General features: G+C 33.6%; 1 protein-coding gene across 1 annotated transcript in view; it reads left to right on the top strand.

The window, feature by feature from the left end:
• LOC145241445 (uncharacterized) overlaps positions 1-26,340 on the top strand; it is a 571,697-nt gene that overhangs the window by 435,645 nt on the left and 109,712 nt on the right. The window contains exons 17-24 of the mRNA XM_080104406.1: positions 883-985; positions 1,758-1,884; positions 2,883-3,090; positions 5,153-5,294; positions 7,605-7,758; positions 10,889-10,980; positions 11,621-11,750; positions 14,557-14,666. Coding sequence (XP_079960532.1) covers positions 883-985; positions 1,758-1,884; positions 2,883-3,090; positions 5,153-5,294; positions 7,605-7,758; positions 10,889-10,980; positions 11,621-11,750; positions 14,557-14,666 — 1,066 coding nt within the window. The remainder of the gene's footprint in view (positions 1-882; positions 986-1,757; positions 1,885-2,882; positions 3,091-5,152; positions 5,295-7,604; positions 7,759-10,888; positions 10,981-11,620; positions 11,751-14,556; positions 14,667-26,340) is intronic.

Here is a 26,340-nt window from a genome sequence, read left to right on the forward strand (position 1 = left end):
AGTTTCATGTTAACTGGTGATCCCTGAAATAACATTAGGATTATTCAGAATTCAAGAATGTAAGCTGATGCAGCGATTGCAGGTAATTAAATGACTTACTGACTAAATAGTTTTGTAATGAATGATAAAAAATATAAAAATGAAATAAGTGTTTTTTTATATATAGTTTTAAAAGTTAAAAATCTTCCAAGACTATATGTGTGTGTGTGAATTTTTAAAATTAAGTGAACTTTGTTTGATAATCCGCAAAAAATATTTCCTTTAAATGCTACTAACAGTAATAATTGCCATAATTTTGTTAAAACTTTTTATAACTTAGCAAAACATACCCACAAAAGAGTAATCAGTATTTAGTTCAAAATGAAATTCTTTTATTTAAAAACATAATTTCTAATGTGTTTTTTTTTGTTTTGTTTTTTATTTATTTTGTTTGTTTTTTTTCAATAAAAGAAACATGTAAATACATTTTTATTATTCTGATTACTCTTAAGTGTTGTTCTCACAAGACAAGGAGAAGATTTATAACAATGGTGAAATTGATTATTTAAGAGGATGACTAAACAGGAATTTTTTTACATTGGACTCGAAAACGGTAATGTTAGAATCAATCGGGAACACAGTGTTCCACAGACGGTTTTCTAAGAGTTCTAGGAAAGAAACTCTGTCCATTGAAATTTTACTTTGCTATGGGTACACAGAGGGAAAAAGGGAATTTATTGCAATGGTTGTAGCCAGACGAGTATTTGTTATGAATGTTTTATAGGTGGGATATACATTGTTTCATTATATTTATTTATATACCTATAAGTGTATAATTTGTATGCGTATATCTATTGGTTACTGTCCATATAATCCTATATGTAATGTTTGTTTTTATTTTAGATACATCAGTCAGTATGCGCCTAATGCCGCAAGCACGGCGGCTGCTGCTGCCAAGTTTCAAACGATTAAACAGTGTTTTGAAATCATTGGATTCACACCCGAAGTAAGTTTGCTTACATTTTTTTCTTTTTCTTTTTTCTTTTTTTTTTTTTTTTTTTTGCATCATAATCGCTCGGTACAAGGCATGAAACCACTTGAAAACTACTCTACAATCTACAAACGTGCGTGTATCGAAGTCCTACCTCTCACCAATTTAGCTTGACTGTTTCTAGGATTCGAACCTCAGACCATATATATATATATATATATATATATATATATATATATATATAGTCATCCATATACAGTACTGTTTCGCTGTATCAAAGCTCATCAGTGCTGCTAAACTAGCACCCATTCCTAGCCAGAGATTGAATCTACAACCGTCTGATAGTCGGCAGTTCTAACCTCTGGCCCATGGGATCAGAGCTCGTAAACGACCTCATCAAATGACTATTTATACACTCGCCCACCGCTTTTGCAGCGCTTGACCTGCTTCTTTATTTACAAACAAACAAACAGAGCTTCGCATTAACGCTAATTAAGCAGCAGGCAAAATCATTTTACAAAATGCAAGGAAGGGGAGATAAAATATAGTTATCCACATACAATATTGTTTCGCTGTATCACAGCTAATCAGTGCGGCTAGACTAGCACCCATCCCTAGCCAGGGTTTGAACCTACAACCATCTGATATATGTGTGTGTGTGTGTGTGTGTGTGTGTGTGTGTGTGTGTGTGTGTGTGTGTGTGTGTGTGTGTGTGTGTGTGTGTGTTCGTGTTCCTGTTCCTGATTTAAAAGCTTCTCAATTTGTTTTTTGTTTTGTTTTTTAACAGGAAGTGGACCAAGTTTACTGTGTTCTTGCGAGTATCCTGCATATTGGAAACATAGATTTCACTGCCCAGGAGACAAAACACGGCAGTGATTCATGCACAGTGGTCGATGACACGATTGTTAATAACGGTAAGTTCAGTTTTTGTTCAGAATTTCCCCCAAATTAAAAAAAAAAAAGTCTGTATAATATACGTATCCGTGATGAAATGAAACGCTCACATTCCAAAAAATCACGTAAATTGATCAAATAGTTTTATTTTTAAATAAGAAAATTAAATTTTATGAGTATCACCATTTTGAAAAAAAAAATCTTAAAAAAACAAAACAAGTACGATAAGTCAGCAATAATTCAAAACTTGTAAAATTCGTGTTGCAATGCTTACGAATTCCTATTAAACGTTTAAAAATGATTTTTTTAGATAAAAATAAAACTACTTGGTAAATTTGCATAGTTTTTCTGATATATGATATTTTCGTTTCGTTACAAGTACGCACATTACATATATTTTTTATCTTTTAATTGGTTATTACCTTGTATTTGATGCATATACTTTATTATGCTATTAAACATACGCAAATATCTCATTTTTTTATGGCTTATTAAATCATATTTAATGCATATACTTTATAATGCTTATAAACATATGTGAATATCTCATCTTTTAATGGGTTATTAACTAGTATTTGATGCATATACTTTTTAATACTAGTCAACATATGCGAATATCTCAATTTTTAATGGGTTGTGTACTAGTATTTGATACATTTATTGTATTTTATTTACTTCCTCTCCACAATGTTAGACATAAGGTCACGTGTGGCTTTGAAAAACCAGCGCACTAGGATACGCACACTCTGCTCTACAAAAAATCGCTGAGCAACCCTGTTGGCATTCCTCGGTAGAGGCACTTCAGTCGAGTAGCAATAAACTCTCTTTGCAGAGAGAAGGTAAAGGCTGGGGAAGGTAGACCTTCTACGACTGAACAGAAACAGCGACAAAATCACTGTCAGATTAATTGTCAAATACATATCCCGGACTGCTACGAATAATTACTATGCTAGTATTTTAAGAAAGGTTTATATATATTTCTGTGTGTCTTATTTTATTTTATTTTGTTTTGTTTTAGTGGCTTCCCTCCTGGGTGTTGATACCAAAGAATTGAACGACGCAATGACAACCACCGGAATCCTTGCCCGTGGTGAAGTGATCATTCGTTGTAATACACGAAACGAAGCATTGGATGCCCGTGATGCGATGGCCAAGGCACTCTATGGTCGATTGTTCAGCTGGATTGTCAATAAGATTAATATCCAGTTGAAACCTAAACGAGAAGTGTAAGTATTTTAGGGGCATGTCTTTTTTTTTTTTTTTTTTTTTTTTTTTTTTTTAATGGAAATCGCTTTTTGTCCAAAGCCACTTGATGTAAAGAGATAAAAACTACTACTTCAATGCCAAAAACTAGCCAACGATAAGTGTTAGATGGATAGATTCCGATTTAGAAAACATCAATTTTCTCCCCTTTGTCAGAAATGCTGCTCATGGTATGTATGGACTAAATAACAAAATCAGGGAAGAGAGGGTTACAAGATTGTCGAAAGTACTTTCTAGTCTCCTTAGTTTACTTCTAGATTTCTTTAGTGTGACAGGGTTGAAAAAGACACAGAGAAAATCAAGCAGTTTGCATCAACTCTTATGTTATTCTTTATTTTATTTTATGCTATTTTTTTTTTTTAAATAGAAATCGCTTTGGACAAAATATGAAGCCACTGCATATAAGAAGCTAAAAAAAGAAAAAAATACTACTTCAAGATAAAAAAAAAAATAGCTAACAATAAATGTTAGCTGGATAGATTCTGACCTAAAAAAAATTAAAAAAAAAAAAAAAAAAGCAGCAATTCTTGTTACGTTGTGTGTGTATATGAATATGTTCCACAACGACGTACATGTTGAATAGCGGGGGTTATATTTTATCTGTATATTCATGTACGTGTAAATGCGTGTATGTATATACATCGTATCATTTAGTTGATCGTCTAGTGTGTATATTTTAACATTTATGCAAAAGTTCTAACAGGAAACGATTGCCGTGGACGTATCGAAACAGTTTTTCTTAACATGTGTAAATAAACACAACACATTCCTGGAACTTTACGAACATTTCTTTCCATGATTCCGGCCGGCATCTTCAGAGATTACAGCATCTTCACATCTTGGCTGTCTGAGAAAACGCCACTCCCTGTGTCATGGAGAGACCAACTCCTTGAGTCGTCCGTTCTCTTTGATGTTCAGCTAACGATTGACTAGAATCTCCCCAAATCTACATCTCATCACGTGTCTAAGACCCCAACCGCTGACGTAACATAAATCTGATTATTTGTTTATCCAAATCAAAAATTATGTTTTCCTGTATTTTCCAAAAGTCACATTTTTTTGTAGTTGTTTAATTATTTCAGCTGCCATTCATATTTTCCCAATGTAATTGTTTCACTCTAGAACTAAATGAGAAAATACTACACTTGGATCTTGGCCAGTAGGCTAATAATCGCCGTCGCTCGAATCAATTAATAATAATAATGATAATAATAATAATAATAATGTTTTGATCCTTGGCTCTACCTCCCACAGTTAACACAGATATTATGCTATGATCACAGCCAAAGGGTCAGAACATTACATTCTTTGTCAGAAACATCGCTCATGGAATGTGAGAACTAAAGGACAGAATAAGGGAAGAGAGTTGCGATGCTGCCAAAAGTAACCCCAAAGTCCACTTTCTCCAATTACTTGCTTTTAGGGTCATTTTGGTCCCATATTTCTTTAATATAGCAGGTTTGAATTAGACGAAGAGGAAATCAAGCAGTTTGTATCAGTTCTTATGTTATAAACAATATATAAACACCTGGTTAATACTAAAATGTGTGACAATTTGGGATTAACAAGTGCTCTATGTGCTATGCACTTAATTTGGCATTGTTTCCAGTCATCCTGGATTTTTCATTGCCACCGGAATCAAGCAGTGTCAATTCAGGAGAGGAATGGTGAGGGAGTGTGTAGAAATCAATAGATGCTGGAAACCTTTTTACGCTAGTAGTTTCCTCCTTCGAACTGTCCGAATTTGGAATTTCCTCCCTGTTTCCTCCTTCCCCAACTGTACTAACATGCAGAAATTTAAATGTAATATGAACAGACATCTTGCTGTTCAACTCCATACTTAGAGTGTCACTGTAGGTATGGCCCCTAATTTATAGTAGTCTGTTACGTTTCAGTGATAATTGACTATGTTAAAAAAAAATTATACTATTCTGACAATTATGAATATTTGTTTATCTTTTTGTTTTATTTTTTGTTTGTTTGTTTTTTTGTAATTTTTATAATTATTTTTTTTTTTTTTTTTAGTGAGACCACCTTCTGTATTGGAATTCTGGATATTTTTGGTTTCGAAAATTTCCCGGAAAACTCATTTGAGCAGCTTTGTATTAATATTGCCAATGAGCAGATCCAATATTACTTTAATCAGCACATCTTCGCGTGGGAACTGGTAAGTCAGAATTGAATGGCTTTTCATTTTAGAATTTGTCATTTTTAGCATTATAGTTTTTTAAGTCTGAGTTATCATCCGTCTCTATCGATCGGAAGAAGTACAACATTATTCTAGGGTCTGCATTCATGCATAATCATCATCATATTTGGTTTAACGTCCGGTTTGTATGCTGACTTGTGGTGGACAGCTTTTAGTAATTGACTTAAAAATTAACCTACATCTGATCAGGTCTTTATTTATTGTTCTTTTTCTTAAGTTCATCCTTATTGGTTCATGTTTTTCCTCGACCTTCTCCTGGGTGAATTAGACGAGCTACCGCAACTGGTATGACTTGGCTATGACTTAAAACTATTTAATTGTATCATTTCGACATAAAATGGTAACTGGATGCATTGATCTTTGATATAATTATGATTATTGTTACATCTTTACGCCAGACAAACTTTGGAACACTTGATCTGCCTCATGATCAGAGAGGCTTTCATTGAAAAATCATGTCTTCCTTTTGACATCCATAAAGCATACATGGCATTCAATGCAACCATGCAAAAATCATCATCATCATCATCATCATCATCATCATCATCATCATCATCATGCTTGTCCTGTTTAAGACAGATCAACACATGCCAAAAACCTAGACTCAGCATTGAACAACACCTCTGTTTGAACAACAACTCTGTTTGAACAACACCTCTGTTTGAACAACACCTCTGTTTGTTTGAACAACACCTCTGTTTGAACAACACCTCTGTTTGACCACTGCCTACAATGAAGCCTTTAATCTGAACAATATCTTCTCACTTGCATATACACTTCAGATGTGAGATAGAAAGTTGCTAGTTGAGTAGAGATCACGAAGGTTGAACACCATTTCCTTCATGGACGTAAACCAACAGTTCAATGACTGAATTCCAAAATCTTCCTCAGCCATATTGAACCCCTAACAATACTCCAAAAAGAGACCAGACTACAGCTGCGGACCAGACGACTAGAGAATCGCCCTCACTTAGACAAATACCGAATCTCTATTAAGTAATAGATAACAGGTCTCTAAAAAAAAAAGTTTAATCTCATGAAAGATTTGAATCTAAATTTGATTTGGAAGTTTTAACTGAATAACTTGTAACAAACTGATATTATTATTATTATTTTTTTTTTATTTTTTTATTTTTTTACTCACTCACTAGTAGTCACACAAACTATCATCAAAGATTTCTCTTTGAGAATAACTTGTGGTGTTCTCTGGAGTCTGAGTGATAGCAAGTCCACTCAGATTTCTAGTAATTTCCACCTTTTTCAATTTTATTTTTCTTTGCAGTTCAATTTGTATTATCACAACAGCTGCTTACCAATGATTTCTCGTTGACAGCAGTCATTGGGTCTTCACTGGAATTTGGGTGGCAATAAGCCTCCCCAAGGTTCCAGTCCTTTTTACACTCATCCAGTGGAGGTCTGACTAGTGCTTTCACTCCTCAGTCATTCCATCCTCCTTAACCCTCCTCACTTATTTACTGTGGCGTCACGTTATGGTGACATACATACACAAAAAAGAGGGGGGCACCGGTACACAGAAGTTAAGTTACAATTATACAGTTTCAGTTTTCATGATTCCATGTGATGTTTCTTTGGGTTTTAGCAGTTTCCTTGTGTCTAGCTTGTGCCTGTAGCTTATGTGTGTTGGTTTCCACATTCAAGGGTTTTCATTATTATTATTATTATCATTATTCACATTTTGTGTCTGGCTGTTATTGCCGATTTTATTCTGATAGGCAGATCATAACTAATGACCATTGGCTATTAGCATCTCCTTTTCTCAGTCTTCTAGCACTTTTCACACGATTCTGGCAGTCCCCAACAAGGCAGTCTTTTGAAGTACTCCAACTTTGCAATGGATCCCAATTCTTTCAATCCACTTAAATCCTTTTCTTACACTCTCCAGGGCTCCATCACAATAGGTACAACTTGTACCTTTTTCAACTTACACAATCTTTTTATCTCTTTTTTTTTTCAAGTCTTGGTACTTTTCGACATCCTCCTTTTCTTTTAACTCCACATTCACATTAGCTGGCACTGCTATATCTATGATTATTGCCTTGTGTTCCTTTTTTCCAACAAGACTAAATCTGGCCTCCTTGCTTCAATCATATTATCGCATTGGATATTGATATCCCACAATAATTTCACATTATCACTTCTTCTTCTTCTTCTTCTTCTTCTTCTTCTTCTTATTATTATTATTATTATTATTATTATTATTATTATTATTATTATTATTATTATTATTATTATTTTCTTCCGTTTTAGCAAGAGTATGAAGCTGAAGGTGTGGAAGGTGTAGATGTTGACTTTGAAGACAACCGACCTGTCTTGGATATGTTCCTTATGAAACCCATGGGTCTTTTGGCACTCTTAGACGAAGAAAGTCTTTTCCCCAAGGGAACTGATCAGTCTCTAACCGGTAAGAATTGCCAGTGTTTTCACCTTTCCAACAATTCTTTCATTTTATTTGAATTCTTTAGACTAGTGTTCTCATCTTGAGTGTTGAGTGTTAGTAAAAATAACACTCGAGATGAGAGCAGTAGTCCCAAGAATCTAAATAATACACATAACCAATCCTCATCTCAAAAATTCAGAAATATAATGCCATTCTTTATCAGAGCTATTATGTTGGTGCAAAATTAATGTCGTTTTTTGACGTTCAACTTCATGTCAAATAACGGCATTATTTTTGCACCAAACTAATAGCTTTAAGAGACAACTGCAACGTTCTGCAAAAATATGATGATTGTTCCCAGACTAAAAATCATCACATTAATTTGAAAATGTTGCTTCATTCTTTTGGTATACAAACTTTTTCAGTACTGATCCAGAACCTGACCCAAGGTCACGTCCGCATCTTTTGGCAGTTTATGACAACCAGCAGGAAAAGTTGTTGAAAAAAGCTGACACGAACACTGTCACATGATAAATTCAAAACGTTGAGAACAAAACTTTAACAATAAGATTATACTTGCCATAAGCTTAATTATATGAAATAATTTTTTTTTCCAGAAAAATATATTAATTTTATTTTTTAACAAATGTTTTTAATTTGTCTGTAGGTCAGAATCTATTCGATCTAACATATATCGCAAGTTTTTGACCTTGAAGTAGTGTTTTTTAGCTCCTTACATCAAGTCTTGTCTGAAGCGATTTCCATTTAAAAAAATAGTGTTTCTTTCATTTATCTTACAAAGAAATCTGCATTTATTATTTTTTGCTATGAATCTTTTTTCTGACCGAAACAGATTACTCATCTAAGAAACTTACTAATTTCATACAGCGTGCTGTAGTAAATCTTCGCTTTTAAAACAAAATTCTCTTCTTGTTGCAACGAATCTATTTCATTGAAACTTGTTGTCTACTAACAGTTGATTACTGATTGGCTAATCGCATCAACATCTTCTGGCTGCTTTTTTCGGCAGCTTATCGTAAACTGCCAGAAAATGCTGACACGACATTGGGGCATGTTCTGAATCACGATAGTTTTAAAATGTATCACATGTTAGTCTTTAAGGAAGAAATGCTTTATAACACGTTTGATATTGTTTTCAGTTATATAAACAAACAAATTGATTTTTTTTTTAATCATTCCTATTATTGTCATTCATGAATACCGGGAACAAATTTAATAAGGCACATTTTCAAGATTCACTAGTCAAAATCAAAAAGTTTTTCTTTATTGTTTTTATATTTTTATTACATTCTTTTGTATTTAATTTACAATTGTTTAGCTTTACATCTTCAATTTCAGGCCGAGTAAAGAGAGTTAACAGAAAGTTATTAACTAGATCCATCTTGTCAGATTTTGTGTTCTGTCATTGTCTGTTAATAAAAAGTAGATTTAGTTGTTTTGCTTTTCAGAGTTACTTCCCTTGAGGAGAACTCTCCTATGTCTACTGTATCACTATAAAACAGGGAGTTGTACTAACGTGTACTTAATAGTTTAATGAAGTTACTGTTGGGAAATTATAAAGTCAGTTAATCAGATAATTGGATACCTTGTGTAGACTTTGTGAAAGTTGACGATAAAAAGGAAAAGAAAGAATGAAATACACGTCAGAAAGTCTTTTCAGTAACAAACACCCACAAGAAATGTGCGACCAGTTTTATCTACATGTTGAGAAATAAAGAGATGCACGTCCACTCACTGTTTATATATAAAATAGATAGGAAGTACACGTCAGAAAAATTACAGTCCAATGTAGATAATTTCTAACAGCACTTCAAACAATCCAAAGGAGATCATTTCTAACAGCTTGCTAACTCCAACAGTTACAGTCTTGCCACTGCATTTTTCTCACTTCGAATTATGAAACTAAAAATTACAAGTCAGTCTGATTCACCGATTTATAATGACAGGTGACTCCCTATGTTCAATGTATAATAAGTGATGTCAAAAGTTACAAGAGACTCCCTATTTTTATGGTGATCTACCATATTGTATCACTACATGGACTATTCCTGGCACTATGAATAATGGTAGCAACAGAGAGAGTTGTTATGAACACTCCAGATATAGTGATGTTGGAGAGAGCAAGGAGGATCTAGGACTGACCTCGGAGGTGCATCACAATGATGTCATAATATCTGGATCAGCCTGAGGATCTGGGACTAGCCTAGAAATATGTCACAATGATGTCATAATGTCCAGGGAAGCTCTGACCGACATTATGGAAAAGTCGATCAGAGTAAACCAGCCTACTGACCTGTTTGTTGAAACAATAAACAAGAAAGAGGACACTGACCGGTCCCAGAGTTTGACATGTTTAACAATCTGTCAAAACATGATGATTCAATCTCTGTTGTCCACTCATCACTAGATAGATAGATAGATAGATAGATAGATAGATACATACATACATACATACATACATACATACATACATACATGCACACATACATCGATAAATACACAGATAATTAGATAAACAGATAGACAGGTAACCGATAATTTTCTGCTTCTGCCCGACCACTCTCTAATAGTGAGAGGAAGAATGAATTAGACAAGAAGTGGTAGGAATATGAGAACAGAAGAAGAACAAGAACAATCTACTTTCCTGATACAAATTACTTATATATTTATATTCACTTTGGGATAAGTAATGTCATAAGTAGCTCTATGACAACAGCATATTCTTTTCATTGTTTTGACTCTCGAGTGTGTACCTGTTGATATCTTATATGCTTTTATATAGAGTGATGTGGCTCTCGATTGATTAACTGTGTTTGTGTTGGATATATATTAGAGAGTCAAAACAATGATAAGAATAATCTGTTGTCATAGCCCTAGTCATAAGTTACAAGAGACTTTTGTAGTTTTACGATAACCTACCTCATTGCATCATTATATGGACTCGTCTCAACACTGTGAATAGTGTCAGTAACAATCCAAAAACAATCTCTGATAACCCATTACTTTTGTACTTTCTGTAAATGCATGTGCTTGTTAAATATACCTCCTTGTTGTCTTATTTCTTTTTCGGTTTTTTAAGGCCACAAAGCTTATCAAGTTTCTTTGTCAACATTCAAATTTTTTTTTTTTTCAGCCAAATTTCATCAGAATATTAGGTGCCCGGCTTACATAAAACCTCGGGCTGAACATAATTTAAGTTTCACCATTGAACATTATGCTGGAAAAGTAAGTTCAATTTTTTGTAATGTTTTGTTTTTAACGGAAATTGCTATAGACAAGCCATGAAGCCACTTTATACAAAGAGTCAAAAAAGAATACTACTTCAATGTCATAAACTATCCAATGTTATGTGCTATATAGATAGATTCTGACACAGAAAACAGTAATTCTTCCCCATTTGTCAGAAACATCGCTCATGGAATATGAGAACTAAAGGACAAAATAAATGATGTCATAAGTTACCTCCCATGTAGGGAAATTCTCTAGTGAGAATTCACCTACAAAGGAGGTAACTTAGAGATTTTGGTCAGTCATTAGAGAAACCCTGAAAGCAGCAAGGAAAAATGCTTTGTTTGGACGGTTTACTTTTTCTCTTGGGCACTGGTTTTTCAAATCCTTCCTGACTTTGTGTCTAATCTTTCTTTGCCAAATAAACAGATGAAAATAAAAATGTGTTATTTAATAACATTTGTCTTAATGAAAACATGCTGCTTAGATATTCACATGTAAAATATTATATATAAATAATGGAACTTTACCAGAAAATTATTCCATACAAACAGAAAGAAAATGTCTATAATGACAAGAACTTATTTTTACATGAAAAATTTATATATGTATATATATCTATGTATTCTTTTTACAGGTGGAATATCAGACCGTAGGTTTCTTGGAAAAAAATAGGGATAGACTTCCGAGTGAAGTTGTCCACTTGTTTCGAATGTCTAATAAGGAAGCGGTCAAGGCTTTGTTTCACACACCACTGACCAAAATCGGTAAGTTTAATTTTCACCAAACAACGTTTGTATATTATCTGTACTTATATATAAAAGGCACTTTGAGTGTATGCGTGTGGGAATTCATTCCCCATGGATTCCAAAACAGTTGGGCCGATTTTTATGAAATTTCACACAAATATACTTTATGCGTCTGGGAGTGTTTTTAGATAGTTTTTTTTATTGGAATGCCTATGATAAATATATAAAATCATTAATCAATAATTGAAAATGCTGATTGAAGAAGGAACAGTCCGATTTTGAATAACAAAAAAAAAAAGCTTTGCAGCCCAAATGCATTTGAAAAGTTTTATTGCCGCACAAGGAGAAGAATCTGGCATATAAAATCAACAGTAGGTTCTTTAATAATGAATGTTTCTGTTTAGGGCACAACTGAACCATGATACTTGACTTTTGCATTTTAAACATTAATTCAAACCTTTATATATAAAAATAAGTTTATAAAAGCAACATTAAGTTCTCTACAGTGCAATGTAGATTACAACTTATTGTTGAGTAAGTCACTGCAAGGAGGCATGTGAAGTTTCTTCCCAGTGTACTGCAGTTGGTCCCCAATTAGAGTGGGCAATCTATCGATTTGATTGAAAATGGGCCATTTCACTGATTTCAATGGCAATAAAAAATATGGTGCGGAACATTCATTGCTCCTTATTTGATCTCGGATAACGTCAGTTTTTTTTCTGCTAGTCTGCCCATAATTCTCGTGTCTTTTTTTTATATATATATAAAGGTTGTCCCACTCCCTTACGGTGAATATTTTGGTAAATAAAACCTTTATAAAACAAATTAGGGATCATTTTAGAATAACGGTAAGAGTTTTTGCTAATAATCCAGGAGATTGAGGTTCAGTTTTCAATCAAGTCATACCAAAGACTTTTAAAAATCGTACTTGATACCCCTTTACTAAACACTTAGCGTTATATAAGGAGAAGATCAAGAGCAAGTGGAATAATTCTAGAAATGGAGTGACACCCTCTCCTACACCTCGATGTTTATGAAACGGGAGCCTTCAAATCATCCTCGACTATAGTTGACTATTTTGCTTTAGTTAAATATGATGAAGTTACAGAGTGAATGCGATATTTTAATGAGAATGTCAAGTGTAGGTGTTTGGACGTGTCGTCCATTTGTTTTCATGTATTTCGTGTGATCGTCTCTAGTTATGTGTATAAACAGTCTATTTTTTTGTATGTGTGCGTTTTCACATATAACAACACTAAAGGGACGGATATAATTCTATGGGGTGTACATCATCGGAGAATAGGGAAACATACTTCCTTTCTGGTTGATCTTGCCTTGGCTGATCCTTGAAAAAAAACTGCAATATTAAGATTCTTACAACAGAAGTCTTGCTTGTATTTACAGCCTTTATTTTCCGATGCTTCCCAGTTGAAAAGGGCACGCTGGTCTTCAGTTCTACATCTTAATTATCGACTTCTCCTTCCCCTGCTTGGGGCCATCACGATTCGTTTACCGTCTCTCTCGATCTTCGATTGCCAACTCCTCGTTACAGACTGACTTAACTGATTATGTGTATTACCAAGCAATCTTGTTACGTCATTAACCCTATGTAGCATTAAGATCGCCTGATGTCATCACTAAAATCATCTCCATTGTTGCATTCTTGTTTGTTCTAACGTTCCTACGTTAACATTCCTAATACATTTCTACCATAATATTTTTTATCCTAAAAATAACCTTCGTCTTGATACATCAATTATATAAATCTCGCCTGTCTGTTTAAATGTATGTATGTATGTATGTATGTATGTATGTATGCCTAAAACTTTCGACAGCCGCGACGGATTTTCACAAGATTGGTATCGTTCGGAAGCTCGGCCCTTTGGACCACAAATATCGAAAAATTGGCTAAAAACATTAATTCGTTCACCCTTAACTGGGCACTTTTCTACAGGGAGAGGTCGCTTTTTTCGCCGATATTTTCGAAAGTCATCTCCTCTTTTCGATTGACTAGCCTTAATTTAAACCTTCGCCACTTCCGGTTTGGCGATGGATGCAATGGCAAAGACGTCACTTTTTTATTCATATTCTTTTCCTCCTTCATGGTACGGGTTCGAGCCTGCCTACCACCACTTTTTTATTTATTTATTTATTTTGCTCAACACAGGCCTCCAAACACCCAGGCAACGCTGGGCAGCCAGGCTAGTATTTTTTAAAATGTACTTATTTAAAATTGTACGCTTTTAGTTGACGAGGCAGCATAATTTCATTTTGGAACAATTCATTTTAAAATGTATAAATCAGAATTTTCTTTTTATGAAAATCACTCCAAATAAGTCATGGAGCTCAAAAAGAAAAGAAAAATTACTACTTCAAGGTAAAAAATAGCCAATAACGGAAATTACAGAAATCACTCCAGACAAGGTATGAAGTCACTTGATGTGAGGAGCTAAAAAATACTACTTCAAGGTCAAAAACTTGCCAACAATACTTTTTATATGAATAGATTCTCATCCAGTAAACAGCAATTCTTCCCCTTTTGTCAGAAACATTGCTCATTGAATTGTGAATGGGCAAAATAAAAGAAGCAAGAAGTAGCGGGTTGCAAAAAGTAAATCCTGAATTTCAAGTCTGTAGATTAAAAATTCGTTGAGTATATAGGTTGAGAAGTTTCTCTCTCTCTCTCTCTCTCTCTCTCTTTCTCTCTCTCTCTCTCTCTCTCTCTCTCTCTCACTCACACACACACATTCTCACTTTTATAGATATACAAATTTGGTATCACCCACTGATTCATTATTTTATCTTTTCTCCTTTTTCTCCACAGGTAATTTGTCTGCATCCTCCCGCAATTCTCCTTCAGATGGCACTATGAAAAATTACAGAGATCCTCGCCAACCTTCAAGTGGCAGAGTATGTATAATTGAATCACAATATGCGAACACATGAGCAACAATATTAATCTATGTATCTATTTTTCTTAGTCTTTTTTTCTGTCTGTTTGTCTGTTCCACATTTTCTTGGAAACTACTGAGCTGATCTGGCTGAAATTTTGTATGGAACTTGGCCATGATAAGGTACAACGAACTAAGTATTATGGTATCCATTCGATGCACAGTTAGGAATTCATAGAAATTAGCCACTACAATATCACATTTACTCTAGTTTTCTCAGAAACAATTGGTCCGATCTGGCTGAAATGGACCTTTATGATAAAGTGCAGCGAATTAAGTATTATGGTATCTATTCGATGCACAGTTCTTCAAGCTGGCATCAAAAGCAAACTGATTTTTCAACAGCTGGAGATCCTGCCCATTATGTCATCGGCTAAAGATATAAAAGGAGAGGAAATCAAAATGCTTATATATGCATTATCAGCTGCCTAGAGAGATCTATGAATAAGATTGAAACATTGAAAATAATTAATGATATTTCCTGATATGAAATACTATATTGCACAAGAAATGTACTTTGCAACACATTACCATGGGACTGCATCCCTGGAGACTACAACGTGGTTCTCTTTCAAATCCAATGGCAATAAGTACTTAATAGTAAACCGTTCACATAAGAAATCCAATTTTGTTTATTTCATTCATTAGTTTCAATCCTCTTATAATATTCTTCATCATTTCAACTGACAATGCATTCCATCTCTTTAATCCTTATCCTCAAGTGACTTTCCTTTGGCCTCAAAGCTACCAGAGTTCTAGACCATTGTTGGGATCGCTTGTTCTGTCTTTGTTGAGGTACCACTTCCAGAGAATCCCAACAGAGCTGCCCAGGCATTTTTTGCAGGCCAGACTGCTCTTGATCTAGAGTTATGGATTGTCACATCCCATTTTTCTGACCTTGTGTCACATCTTTGCGCTTCATGGGACGGAGATAAACATGGAGTGGCTTTTGGACTTGATAGGTGGTACTCATTAGTTATAAAAATATTATTTTATCAAGATTTCAAAAATGGACCATATAACAAGATTTTATTTCTCATAGTATAATATAGTTTTGAACAACTTATGTAGTTAAGTTAAATATAACTGCTTTTTTTTTCTTAATATTATATCATGCCACTTTTATACCATTTAGCTTCTATTTATCGTGAAGTTTAAACATCAAATAAAGTTGATAACGAGAAAATAATTCTGTAGGCATTAAAAATGTTTGGGCTTTTTTTTTTTATTTTGTTGTTGTTGCTAAATATTATCACATACGGCACAATCAAGTTGACACACCGATTTTCGCCAGATCACCGAAGTTAAGCAACGTTGAGCCTGGCCAGTACCACATGGGTGACCATTTGGGAAGACTGGGCGCTGTATGTATCTTCTGGGAATAGTTGGGTGTGAGACCAGTACCCTCACACCAAAAAAAGAACTCCTCGCTACAATAGCATCTAAAAAGTTGGGGATGGCTTATACCCCTCCAGGAGCTCAAGGCTATGGTTGGGTGGATGGAAATATTATTACATGAGGAGTCATTTCGAGTTAAAATTAATTTTATTTTACACATCTGAACTTGAGAAATACGCAGTTAAAATATGTAAACATTACATAAAGAATAATGAACATGGCGGTCTTTTGCAATCAACAAGCCTAAGACACTATGTTTGTTATTCTTTACGTAATGCTTGCATATAACTGTCTGCCTGTCGAACACTGTTCCGTTTACTTGTTTCCCGCTTGAATACAACATGGTAGCCTTCAAATCCAATGTAGACAAGTTCTTATTGAGCCGTCCTCATTAATAATCAAATTCTGCCCAATTTACACAATTAACGATTACTACACTACCATCTTAGATGCATTAACCCTTATCATCGAGTAGGCCTTGATAAGTGGTGTCTCCCAAGTAAAAAAAAAAAATTGTGTGTATTTCTCAAGTTTAGATGCGTAAAATAAAATAAATTTTAATTCAAAATGAATCCATATGAAAAATAATATTTAACAAAGACATTTTTAATGTCTACACAGAATTATTTTCTTGCTATCAACTCAATATGGTATTTAGTGACTTTAACTTATTTTCTATTATGCTATCGACACTTGTCCAGAATTTCTCCTATATCATAAAACAAAAATAAAGACAAATCTGCCTGATGCATGTACTCATGACAGAAAGAAAATACTGTATTCAAAAAATCACATAAATTGACCAAATAGTTTTATTTTTATCAAGAAAATAATTTTTAAGCAAATTTCGACTTGTCTAATGACCCCTCCCCCATGATAAGAATGGCTTCCTAAAATCTTGCGAGTTTGAATTATTTGGAGTTATTTCCATTTTTCCTTCAGACTCCTTTCTAGATGGTGTTGCGAGATCGTCGCTCATAGCTTAGCCATAAAATTTGCTTTTCTTAGTTAAAGATAAAACTACTTGATCAATTCACGTGATTTTTGGTGTACGATATTTTCTTTTTGTTATGAATATGTATATTATACAGATTTATTTTTTTTTTTTATTTTTTTTTTTTCATGAATGTTATTCTGGATTTGCACTATGGTGTCACAATGTTACAATAATAATGTAAAATTGACATCATTATATTATCTATTTATACTATTTTCCATTATGCTATGATATCATAATTGTTATATTTTCTTATTTTTATTGTTTTTTGGAATCCTTTGAGATGAGGCTTTATAATTTGTGTATTCATCCTTTTGTGGACTGTTACCTTCATCTTCATAGTTGTTGTTATTTCACCACGTTTCGGCCAACTCATCCTCTGGCCTTCTTCAGATGATCAATCGCGACAGATAGGAATGTCTTGTAACTGTATCCCCAGTAATTACCGCTTTCCATAGTTGTTGTCTCACCACGTTTTTAGCTGGTCCTAGATATGACCTTAAACTATATCCTATGTTGAGGCCCCAGCTTGCGGACTTTGGGGAGTGTGGAGCCACACTTTAATTGCCATTGCTCCCAGATCCACTCTGACCCAGAGTGGTTGTAGCTGTTAGGGTCCCAACTATGGGTTAAATAGAAACCGAATTTTAAAAAAAAAAAAAACATATTCTATTAAAAATATTTTCTTCCGAATCACTGAAAAGGGTTGATATGCCGTAAAACAAAAACAACAACTAATCCTCTGGCCTGCTTGGGTAGGATTGAAACCGCTATCTTCAGACAATGCTTACCTGGAACCGTATAGACCCAACGTTTCTATCTACTGTGTAAGAAGGTCAGAGGATGAGTTGGCCGAAACGTGGTGAAGGAACAACAACTATGAAGATGAGGATAACAGTCGGCAAAAGAATGCGTATGCGTATCATAGTTGAATTTCTATTCTGTACTTATTAAACATCGTTGCTTGTCATTCTGATCTTATCTATATGCATGCCTGTATTTGATATCTTTGTATTCTGATTGTTCATTTCAGTTTGAAAATGTAAGTGTTGTTGTAAGTATGCAAACTAGAAATTCCAAAGCTTTTTTTTTTTTTTTTTTTTACACTGCTAGACATTTCCATATTAACATTTTTTTTTTTTTTTTTTTTTTTTTTTACACTGCTAGACATTTCCATATTAACATTTTTTTTTTTTTTTTTTTTTTTTTTTACACTGCTAGACATTTCCATATTAACACAGCCTATCCTATAAAAAAAAAAAAAAAAAAAGCAATTGCTCTCCACTAACCAAAACGACCGTCTTCCGAGCTTTACCATATTTTCTTGCCTTAAAATGCACATATTATCGATAAACAAATCTTTTTATATTCCATGCATTATTTTGTCATAGGCAAATTCATATCCGCCATCAGCTTCCCCTATCACAAGTTGTGTTTGATTGCTCTGAAGGCAAATCAAATCAAATATTTATTTGCAAAACAAAATTACCAAAGTGTAGCATTATATTTTCCTACCTCTGATTAGATCATATAGTGCACCGAGATGAGCCTTCCAATGACAGTTTTCTGAGCCTTACGACTTCCATGCTTGCTCATGACAAATTGGAAGCGGGTGTTTTGTTTGTGACACCATCACTAGAAGATTGTTGCCAGAGTCAACGGGCTCCCTCTATACAATTTGATTCTTTAACGCCGTTTCCTTCACATTGTCTATTCCCTGTATGGTAACCTTCTAAAGTAGCAGATAGAAGCTAACAGATGCTACACCTTGCCCAAGAGTGACCTAGAAGTGTGTAAGGCAGGAACGTTCATCTCCCTGAGGTATTAAACGCAGATTTCATGAATATATCTTCTTTCTTAGAACTGCCCACCTGTGGCCTGCTCCCTGGTCGACTACAGTATGGTAGCCTTCAAGTCTAATGTAAACAAGTTCTTGTTGAACCGTCTGCTTAAATAATCAAATTCTATGCAACTTATGCCATTAACGATTACTACACTACCATATTACATTCATTAACCCTTATCCCCAAGTGGCCTTCGGGCCTTGATAAGTGGTGACTTACTTACCTGAATACATACAGTGCTTAGTATTCTCAAATCGCCACCCATCTGGTACTGGCCAGGCTCAACGTTGCTTAACTTTGGTGATATAATGAGAATCGGTGTGCCAACATGATTATGTCATATATAAATGCAACAAGTAACACATAAAAGAGCAGCTAAAAGATGTGCACGTCTATAAACCGTTTGAATGTTTGTCCAAGACAACTTTAAACCTGCATATGTATGTAGATATTGTCACTATCATTGGTATGATGTCCCCCTTGGGCAGAAACAGGGAAAGCTACCTTTTTTCTAATGAGACAAAAGCGACTATCTTTTGCTGAGTCATATGAAGACCACGACTTGGTGCTTGGATGAAAAAAAAAAAGAAAACTCCTCAAAATCCTATTCATGATTGTTTTTACCAGAATCATGTCCCCTCACATTTTCCGTTAATCAAGCGAGGGATAATTTTCCAAAGATCTGCAGTCATTACGCATCTAACACTACCTTCAACTGTTTGGTCGTCTGCAGGTTAACCATGGTGATTATGAGTTCGACTCGCTTGCATTTTATAATGTGAGAAAAATGAGAGTAAGTTTATTTGTGAGAGTGACGTTGGATTAATCTGGTGGGGCTGAGGTAGTATCGACTTTGTTGAAGTATTAAAAAATGAGCCCGATGCCATCCTAAAGCGAGTGTGCAGGAGGTAAAAATATATGCAGGTCTTCCATTTGCTATATATATTTTTTTTACCTGTCCTCATCCCTCGAAGAGATGTAGTATGCATTTCTAGCTTTTGCTAGTTGATATCACTTCGATCTAGTTAGAACTACTTGTTAAATCTAGCTAGAGTTATTACAACTTTTTCATTTTTTTATTCATTGCACCGTTACTATTTACACAGTCAATTAAAATAACTCAGTGAGCCACCTTTTTTATCAGATTTGTTCAGTTTACTAATATAGCAGTATTATTTGGATTAGTCAAACTATTCTTTCCATTTTGGACTCACAACGTTTCGGTCAATATAATTATCACGATCCTTCACTCAAGATCCTTTTTACATTTCACAAAAGCAAAGAATACCGACTCTTCAATCAGGTTCAAGTGATGTCAGATATGCAGTGTCTCAATTATCTTGGCTCCATATCCATATTTTTTCTTCCAATATTTATCCGAAAGTCGTCTGCTCGTTGCCACGCATTGTGATTGACTGATCAGCGTCTTACGTCAGATTACAGGCAAACTCGAGCGGTTGACATTCATGTTCTGGGCAAAGTTGGACGGATGTTTAGATAAGTCCGGTTCAAAATCTGCACAAGTACTGAAAACTGAATAAAAAGTGTATTTGAAAAAATATTGTTATAATGACAAATTATAGAGTTTATTTACAAATGATGTACCGGATTATTATATATAGCTTACTCAGAGATAGTTAATCCTGACCATATATTCTATAAATTCAACAAAGATGTTGTCAATGACGCCATTGTGTTATGTGGTTCACTTGACAGATATGTTGATTGGATGCCGGATATTGTATACCAGCTACTTATGGGTAATAAGGCCCCCCTATGCTAATTACTGTATTAGCCAAACCAACCATATTACATCTGGAATCCTATGGGCTTCATACTCTCTGTGGATATGTGGATCTTTGTACTTATCCAGCATAGACAATAAGTCCCGGCTATGCTAATTACGGTATTAGCTAAGCCAACTATATTATATTTTTCCGAAAAGAATATTCCACTAAGTTGTTTTTAAATTAATCTGTTTCATTTACTGATTTTTTTTTCCGGTTTCTTAATTTAATTTATCCATTTTTTTTTCACTCATACAAAATTGAAAATGGCAGCATTTTATTTCTTTTACGTAAAATTCAAAATAGACTTTTAGGAAATTAGAATTTTGTCTGTTTTTTTTGTTTGTTTGTTTTGTTTTTTGTTTTTTGCTGCATGCTTTTTTTTATCCAACAAAGTAAACAGTTTTTCCTCCTGCTTTTATAGCACGGCTTCAAGTTTTATTTTTGATTTTTACATTTTTTTCGTCTTGTAAAATTAGAAACTTGCACTTGATAAAATGAAAACAGTAATTTGCTTGAAAATTACTAGTAAACATAGATTTTTATAAGAGTTGATAGCAATGCAGAAAACCAGAATGGTGAAATCAAAGACAATTTTTGAGGTATTAATCTTCAACATTAACTTTTATTATTTTTCGATAGATCTTTCATACATACATATATATATGTATGTACATACATACAATATCTTTCATACATATATATATATATATATATATATATATATATATATATATATATATATATATATATATATATATATGTACATACATACAATATCAGTAAATATAACATTTACTGTTTGTATAAAGTCCGAAATAGTGGAATATCTTTTGATATTTCAGGAGAAATACTCCCCTTCTCAAAAAACAAAATAAAAGTTCAGTCCATCTAAAGTAAAGGAAACGAATACGGTCTTCGATTGTTTATGTTCAGCTTTTCTTTCACTCTTCCGGTTTTCTACATTGCTGTCAGCCTTCATAAATATCCACTTACTTACACTTCATGTTTAAACCTTTCATTAAAGTTGCACTCAGTCAGTTAGCAAAGAATGCATTTTTGGAAGTTCATCAAAGCAAACAAATAAAAATAATAATAATCGAAGGGTAAATAATTTGTTGAATCTTGTGTGATTTTGTATGAAATCCTTAGGAATCTTTTCGAATTTCTAAGAATCTTTTTGAATCTTTTGTAAAGTAGTGCATTCATAAAGAAAACACTCAAAAGCTCAGATACACGGTAAAATGTTAACTTTGTCACTAGAGGAAGGTGAAGTATTGTGATATAGCGCAGACGCACATATGCAAAGGCATGTGAAATGACGTCACCAGTAGGGAAAAACAAAGACTTTGAAAAATAGATCACATAAGAGACGTAGAGAACGTTCAAGATCACTTTAGATGCTTGGGTGACATTCGAAAGGACGCTCATGTGGATGACATCATGGCCGTAACAATGAGGAAATAAATTGTAAATTGTACAATAAAAAAAGCTGAAGTTCTTTTCTATTCTTTGTCTGCTTTGCAACTGAGGCTACAATGTGTTGGCTCCTGGACAATGTTATAGTATCGATAATTCTAATTTTCTTACTGCTACTTCTCCCTCGATTTTCAGAGAAGGACTAAAATTAATTACATTTGCTATTCTATCATATTTATACTTCAACCACGTTTTCAGACGATGTACAGACGACCAGGGGTCAAATTGTCTGAAACGTAACCGAAAAATATAAATATTAGGTCGGTGCAAAGTGTGTGCCGATTTAAAATTTCTTCTTGAAAATGGAAAACTGTTTTTGAAAATCTTTATTCGTAACAATAACAAGCTTTGCTCTCTATAACTTGATTCCATTTGTCAACGAGATTATAAATCCCTCGCTTATAAAACTTTTCAGGTTTTCATGTGAAATATGAATCTCATTCATGTTCAGTCTCCTCTCGTAATGTTAACCTAAGGCCATCTAAATGGTCTTGTAATTCTCAAAATAAGTGATAATCTGAAGGGGCTATGTCAAAAGAATATGCAGGATGACGCAAAATTTCTCACCCAAATGATCCTAGGAGATCTTTGGTCAGTAGTGCTATATAAACACGAGCTTTATCATGATGGAAGATGACTCCCTTTTTGTTGACTAAAGAAGGTCGTGTTCGATTCAACATGGTGAAAATATAAATAAATGTTACCATATTACCACGCAAGTAAATTAAGGGAAGATAATCCCTATATATTAGTTTACATGGGATTATCTGCCCTTACTTCACCTGTTTTATATTGCAGAAAAAAATATTGCAGAATATTGCAGAAAAATCCGAATGACGCTTTAATAATCTGAACGAAAAAGTTATAAATTAATCATGGTGATATGTTTAAGTAATAACAATACGCATAAAGTAAATTACAATGGTTTTAAATTCCCCTTTTACAAATCGGCAAAAACTTGTGCACTGATCTGACATCAACATGATGTTCGTGCATTATTTTTGGCATCGTCTGCCATTTTTTTTTTTTTTTTTTTTTTTTTTTTTACTGTGGTCGCATTCTGTCTGGTCGATCTGCTTCTCTAGGGATACAAAATAAATGACAAAAGAGGATTATCTTTTTCCTCTGAGATCATGAACTCTGGGTGTGAATTTTAGATGGTTGATATGCCGTGTGTTTTAAACGTTTAGTTCTAATGATTTTACAGGCAGCTTACGGACGTCTCTTTCTTAGCGATGTGACGTCATATGCTGCCTCCAAAGTCTGAAAGTCTTGAAATCTCTCTCTCTCTCTCTCTCTCTCTCTCTCTCTATATATATATATATATATATATATATATATATATATATATATATATATATATATATATATATATATCCTTCAACCTTCTCTCTCTCTCGTTTTTCTCTCCCCCTTTCCCCCTATTTCTCCCTTACATACACCTCATCCTCTTTCTTTCTCGCTCTCTCTTACATAATGGATGGAAATGGATTGAAAAAATACAATGCTTTTAATTTCTCTTTATTAATTATCGTCTTTACTTATACTCATTATCTCTCTCTTTCTTACTGTACTTTTTCAGTATGATAACGTAAGTATTTGCTTTGGCGATCGCTTGATTTTTGTTACCAGCTATTTCCCCCCCCCCCATTTTTGTTAATGGGCATGCCTTCTCAGTTGGCGTTCATAGAGTTTGTTTTTTTTTTGTTTTGTTTTTTTTTCCCCCCACCATTTTGCGATTTTTTTTTTTTTTTTTTTTGCCGGTTTTCACAGCATGGTGTGCTTTGCTTTTAAAACTGACACCTTACAAAATATATATAAAAGTGAAGTGATCCATATCAATGCGAATGTTTCTGATTGTGATTTACGAAACAAACCGGAAATAACCGAATTAGTATACAATTTGAAAGCTGCAAAAAAAAAAAAATGTAAAAAGGCAGTCGATAAGAAATTTTAAAAAAAAAAAAAGAGCTTATATAAAATGGTTTGATAGAAATTATTAAACTCATTGTTAACACGGATAGGTGGTGGGGGTGATAATTGACTCTAACAATATGTCAGGGAAAATATTAAAAAAAAAAAATTGTTTCATTTAATCTCGCTAATAATTGGCTGTTTGGCAACGACTTGGTTATTTCTGATCTGCTCCATGAATTTCAATTGAAAACATCCAGGCCAATATTGATACCCAGTTGAAGAAAGAGTAGAAAGTGTGCTCGTGACCAAGAAATTTGATTGCTAAAGTGACCAAGATTAAAAGAAAAGAAAGTCTTTAAAATATATATACATATAGATATACTGTGAACCTGACCGTGAGTCAGCGGGAAAAATATTAGAGAACCTCTATTAATTCCTGAAAAGAAAAATTCATTCCAGGTATTTTTAAGTCTTGTTAGCCGATGTCTAGCACCAACCACTGTGACGTCAGCAGAAAAAAACGCATATCAATACAAAGGCTTTCTGTTTATGGGAGCCACTTTATGGCCAACAGGAGCAAAAATGTGCGAACGGTATTTATGATTATGAGTGGCGGTAAGAGATTGTTATGGAACTTAATATGTTTGGGTTTTTCGGCCACTTTTCTCACTGTTGTCCCTCCCCAGTAGAGATCAGAGTGTTGGATTGCATTTCATGAAAGAAATTTACTCTTTTCATTCTTGCATTTTGTTACCAGACCCAATACCTTATATGGGGATACACAAACAATTTACAAATTAAAAAAAATATAAATATCAGTAAAAAATATACATATATTTACAAGCAAGTTTTTTAAGTTTTATTATTTGTTCCTTTTTCTGTTTTTCTTTCTTTCTGGGTGTTCTTGGCCAGTCGTTTGTTCCTGTATTCTATACCACTTGGTTGACATTTGACACATGTAAATTGTTACAAAACAGGTGAAGTAAGGGCAGATAATCCCATGTAAATAAATAAATATGAATTATCTCCCCTTAATTCACTTGCATGATAACATTTACTTACATTTACATTTGATTGCACAGATTTTTATCCTCCTGATTGATCTGCACGCTTTTGGTTGATTCACACCGAATGTCAATTTGTAACCCTCAGCTTGCCTTTTTTTTCTTTTTCTTTTTTTTTCTTTTTTTTTTTTGTAAATATGGCGTTGCCCGGGCGCAAATATTTGGAGCAATTTCTATCATTTGTCTCACTTTTCTCTAGCTTGTTTTAATTTTCAATAATGAAATTATTTTAAAATGTCTAGCATGCATTATAGTAAAACTGGTAATTAGTAAAAACCTGAAGAGAGTGCTCAATACTATTGCAGAGCAAATATGTGTTTTATTTTTTCTTACCGTTTTATCTGTTTTGTTACATATGTTTCGGATGTTGGACAATGTTTACGATCCAGCAGCTTCGTCAGACCTTGACCTTGGATCGTAAACATGGTCCAACATCCGAAACATATGTAACTAAACAGATAAAACGGTAAAAAAAAATAAAACATATATATATATATATATATATATATATATATATATATAATTATTATTATTATTATTATTATTATTATTATTTCTTGTATAAACACAAAATTTTCTAAGAAGATACATACTTTATATTGTGATTTTCAATATTTACTTCAGCAGTGCCCAATACATAAGTAAAGATATGTAGTAAATTATAAAAAATATACTTATGGAATTTAAATTACAAAGGCTTCCATGTTTCATCCTCATAGGGAAGCGTCAGGCTAATATGCATGAAATTCATGTTACCGGGGTTTTAGTCTAGCTAGCTAACCAATCAGATTCTTTGTTATTCTTTCCAGTAGCTTAACGTTTATATAAGCCAATCAGAGGACTTCTCTCAAACAAAGGTTTGGCTGATTTTTACTTTGTCTTCTTTTGTTTGTTTGTTTGTTTTTTTTGTATAGGAGTCAATTACCTTTTTATGAATGCGTCAAATGATGTTATTTTAACACGTTTACATGAAGTAGATTTTCTCTTTCTATTTTTAGATGTTGGTTTTGTTTAGTGTTTTTTTCTATCTTATTTTATTTTTCTTACATATTCTTCTCTTAAAGTAAAGTTTATTCTGTGTATACAGTTATTTGCTATTTCACATCTACAGTTTAATAGGTTTTGAGATCTTTAAAGTTTAAAATTTCAAATTTCTCGTTCAGACATAATC

The sequence above is a fragment of the Euprymna scolopes genome, chromosome 20 (assembly GCF_053919585.1).
Source record: "Euprymna scolopes isolate OS-2025 chromosome 20, ASM5391958v1, whole genome shotgun sequence".
NCBI classification, from domain to species: domain Eukaryota; kingdom Metazoa; phylum Mollusca; class Cephalopoda; order Sepiida; family Sepiolidae; genus Euprymna; species Euprymna scolopes.